The 4,284-nt window shown below is 40.1% G+C and overlaps 1 protein-coding gene across 1 annotated transcript; it reads left to right on the plus strand.

The window, feature by feature from the left end:
* Positions 1-325: 325 nt before the first annotated feature.
* LOC138053628 (uncharacterized) lies at positions 326-2,597 on the plus strand. Its single transcript, XM_068900228.1, has 4 exons — positions 326-521; positions 795-1,176; positions 1,482-1,823; positions 2,069-2,597. Exons 1-4 carry the CDS (start codon positions 326-328, stop codon positions 2,595-2,597), a joined length of 1,449 nt encoding a protein of 482 aa, XP_068756329.1.
* Positions 2,598-4,284: the final 1,687 nt, after the last annotated feature.

Consider the following 4,284-nt stretch of genomic DNA (forward strand, 5'->3'; position numbering starts at 1 on the left):
TTCTGAGATGATTAGTCATGAAGTTGAAGAAGAAGACACGGAAAAAGAGGAGAGGCAAGAGTATTTCTTTTTCGACATAGAATCACGCCAAGACGAAGATCGACACATTGCCAACCTTCTTATAGTACATGATTAGACGGGGTATGAGATGATATTTAAAGGCGATGATTGCATTAATCAATTCAGGACGTGGTTATTAGATGGCACCCACCAGGGCGCTATCATCATTGCTCATAATCTGAGAGGTTACGATGGCTTTTTACTTTGTAAATATTTTTATAAAGAGTGTATCCTTCCGAGTCTTATCCTGAATGGTCCGAAAATCATGTCCATGGAACTAAAAGAAGCTGAAATCAAGTGCCGGGATTCCCTCAATTTTCTGCCCATGCCCCTCAAAGTATTACCGAAAACCTTTGGCCTGACTGAACTTAAGAAAGGCTATTTTCCACACTTCTTTAATCGTAAAGAAAATCAACAATATGTTGGCCCTCTTCCTTCTATTGAAAATTACGATCCGGCTGGTATGAACACAAAAGAGCAAGAGGAATTCCTGAGGTGGCATCAAGAATTAACGAATGCAGAAGTACGTCTTTGATTTTGAAACGGAAATAGAAGAATATTGTCGTAGTGATGTGCACATTCTGAGGCGATGTTGCTCACAATTTAAACAGTTGATGGAAGAAGTCTGCAACCTCGATCCATTCAAACACTGTGTTACCATTGCAAGTGCCTGTAACCGAGTTTCCGACAAGAATTCCTTCAAGAAAACACAATCGGTCTTATTCTTGTTCAAGGTTATCAACCAGCCCAAAAATACTCTGTCATGGCTCTCCAATGGCTGTCCAGGATTCATCATCAAAAAGGTGACTGCATTCTGCACGCTCTAAATGGGGGTGAACAATGCATAGATAACAACTATGTTGATGGTTATGATCCCGCCAAAAAGACCATCTATGAATTCATGGGATGCCTGTGGCATGGTTGTGACAAATGTTATCTACCTGACACAGTTAATCCTGTGAACGACACGCGTATGGAAGACCTTCTTGAGGGTACCATTTGCAAGATTGAACGTTTCAAGAAGCTTGGATTCCAGGTAGAAGGGAAATGGGAATGCGAATTTAAACAAGAATTGACCACGAACATAGAGATGAAGTCCTTTATTGAAAGCCTCAAGTTTGACACGCCCTGAGCCTCATCACGCGTTCTTCGAAGGACGTACCAATGCCGTCTGTCTTTACAAGCACGTGAACGAGAACGAGAAGATCCATTACGTTGACTTTACATCCTTATACCCATGGACAAACAAGTACTGCGAAATTCCGATCCAGCATCCTGAAATTTTAACAAGTGAAGCTTTAATCAATCATTTACCTCGCGAGTTCTTTGGGCTGATCAAGTGTGACATCCTTCCATCTACCTTTCTGTCTCATCCTGTTACCCTACCGTGCCAATGGAAAAGTGATGTTTCCTCTTTGCAGAACATGTGCTGAAACCCTGCAACAAGGCCCTTGTGAACATAAGAAAGAAGAGCGTATTCTTTCTGGAACCTGGTGTTCCATTGAGATTAATAAGGCGTTGGAGTTGGGATATCACATGGTTCGAATGATGGAGATATGGCATTTTCCTCAGAAGTCATCTAAACTTTCCATCGGGTACATCGATTTCTTCCTTAAAATCAAACAAGAGGCGAGCGTTTGGCCTTCCTGGTGTGAGACAGAAGCTCAAAAACAACAGTATATCACAGAGTATGAACAGAAAGAAGGGATCAAGTTGGAGTATGGAAAGGTTAAGAAGAACCCTGGATTATGCTCACTCGCCAAGTAGATGTTGAATTCCTTTTGTAAGTATCATTTCCTTCAGTTTAAAAATGACTTTTCTTGGTTTCAATAAACTAAACTATGGTTTTTTTTTTCTTCTTTCAAAGGGGGAAAATTTGGACAGCGTGATAAGTAGAGCTAGTCAAGGATCCAGAACGCTACTTTCGACTCCTCACCTGTCAGTCAACGCGGGTTTAAAACATTCAGTTTGTTAATGATGAGTGCATAGAAGTTTATTATACTCATAGGGAAGGATTCGTATCAGGATCAGACAAGACGAATGTTGTCATCGCAGCTTTCACTATCGCACATGCAAGACTCAAACTCTATTCTGTACTAGAACGTCTTCAAACAAGGGTTCTGTATTTTGACACAGATTCTGTTATCTTTACAAGTGAACCCGATGATTGGATGCCAGCCCTTGGTGACTATCTCGATGAGTTAACTAACAAATTGGACCATAATGATTACATCACGACCTTTGTTTCCGGTGGTCCAAAGAATTATGCCTACCAAACCAAGAACGTTAAAACCACCTGCAAAGTGAGAGAATTCACCCTAAACTTCAGGGGATTGCAAAAACTGAATTTCTCAACCATGTGCGAACATGTCTGCAATCCTAATCAACAACCCATCTTCCTCGGGAATCCACATTTCATGAAACGAGGTGGGAAAACGAAAACAATACACACTGTTAACTTAAAGAAGAAATACAAACTCATGTATGACAAGAGAGTTGTTCACGGCTCCACAACATTACCTTATGGGTATCATTGAATCCAGCATTATTGCCTATGATTGGACATCTGAGTCTACATTCTGACATGCTTAATCTGTGGAGGCTTGGAGGCCATCTACCACTCATTTTGCACTGGACTGTGAATATGAACAGACTTCATTTTTTTCTGGTGAGCGGTTGCGCTCAAACACTTGTACCCCTTACCATTTTCCCCATCGTTTCCTCTTGGATTTGGCCTGATGTTTTGAAAGAAATGGGAACAATACTTTGGGGTAGACTGTTGAGCTTGTATGCCTATATGGCTCGAAGTAACGCACCTCTGAGAGAGCAATACACATTTCACCTAAGCTTATGCAATACCTATCAATCACATTACCGTTCTTCATGGTGGATGACTGGACACATTTTAAAATATCCATGGTTATTGTTATGGGAAGGGATAAAAGACAGATGGATCAAGTTACATTTGTCATTTGTAACACAACCATGGGTAACGTTGCAAGTCGCCTTTTCACGAGTTCTACCCCTACTTTGGCTTTAAGTGATATATGTCAAAAGACGCGCTGCTTAGCTGCATGTTGCGGTAGTGAAGTACACATTGACTTAAGAGATGCCACAGACGAATACCAAAAGCAAACCTGCGAAGAACGTGAGGAAGAGGAGGAGCAACAGCCAGAAGAACCGGCTTTTAGAGAAACTGTACTGTGAACCAAACCGTGCTTCCGCTTTAGGAGGAGTAAAGAAGTTGTATCAAGCAGCAAAGAAGTATGGTATAGCGGGTTCACAGATTATCACTTGGCTGCAACAGCAACCTGGGTACACTTTCAACAAACCTCAAAATTTCGAGAATTTCTGTAGGAAATGGAGAAGTGTCCCTTAGATGGTAAATCAGAAGATAGTTTTCGATAAACATAGACAAGACTATGATCGCTGATGGCAATATGGGAGACTCCCGAACAGCCTACCATGTCAGGATAATTTGTATAGATCAAATCAATTAGTGTAGATGCCGATTCTGTAACACGAGTTGGTTTGTTTATCAGTTGTTTGAGCCCATATAAATCGGCAACGTGAAGTAAACGATGAGTGTTTACATCAGGTGTAGAAGAGGCTAAATTACAATTTAAATCACCTAACAAATAGTATTCTAGGTCGAGCGAATCTAATTTGCCTATAAATGACTCATAACTCGAAAATAAATCAGTTGGTGAACAGGGAGGTCTTTACAATGTCACTACCAGAAATAGCTTAGAGTTTGGTTTATGAATTTCTATAGTTAAATTTTCACGATTTATTTTGTTTAGATCTGAGTTCACTGCATGAGAAAAAGAAGAAAATATAAAAACCTACCCCTCCGTTTCTATCGCAGCAGATAAATTTGTAACTCTATACAGATTCATCAAGTTTGGTTTCGTTAATTGCGAGAATATCAATTGAAAACTCAGTAAGAAGGACTCTAAGTTTGTCAGCATGTTTGACGAGACTGTTAATGTTCAAAAAGGCCATTTTGAAACCACGTTTAGCTGGTAAAAAATTAGACACAGAGAAAAGACCTGAACTGCCTGAATGGACTGCATTTTCAACTGATTCTTGCAGCATTTGAGAAACTAGAGAATTAACGACATTTATGGAATTAGGAAATCAATGAGACCTCAGAAATTTACAAAGTTCATTTGCAATACTTCGTTAGGTCCTTACTGAGGTGTAGTCCACGTTTAAGTCCTT

The sequence above is a fragment of the Montipora capricornis genome, chromosome 6 (genome assembly GCF_036669925.1).
Source record: "Montipora capricornis isolate CH-2021 chromosome 6, ASM3666992v2, whole genome shotgun sequence".
Taxonomy (NCBI): domain Eukaryota; kingdom Metazoa; phylum Cnidaria; class Anthozoa; order Scleractinia; family Acroporidae; genus Montipora; species Montipora capricornis.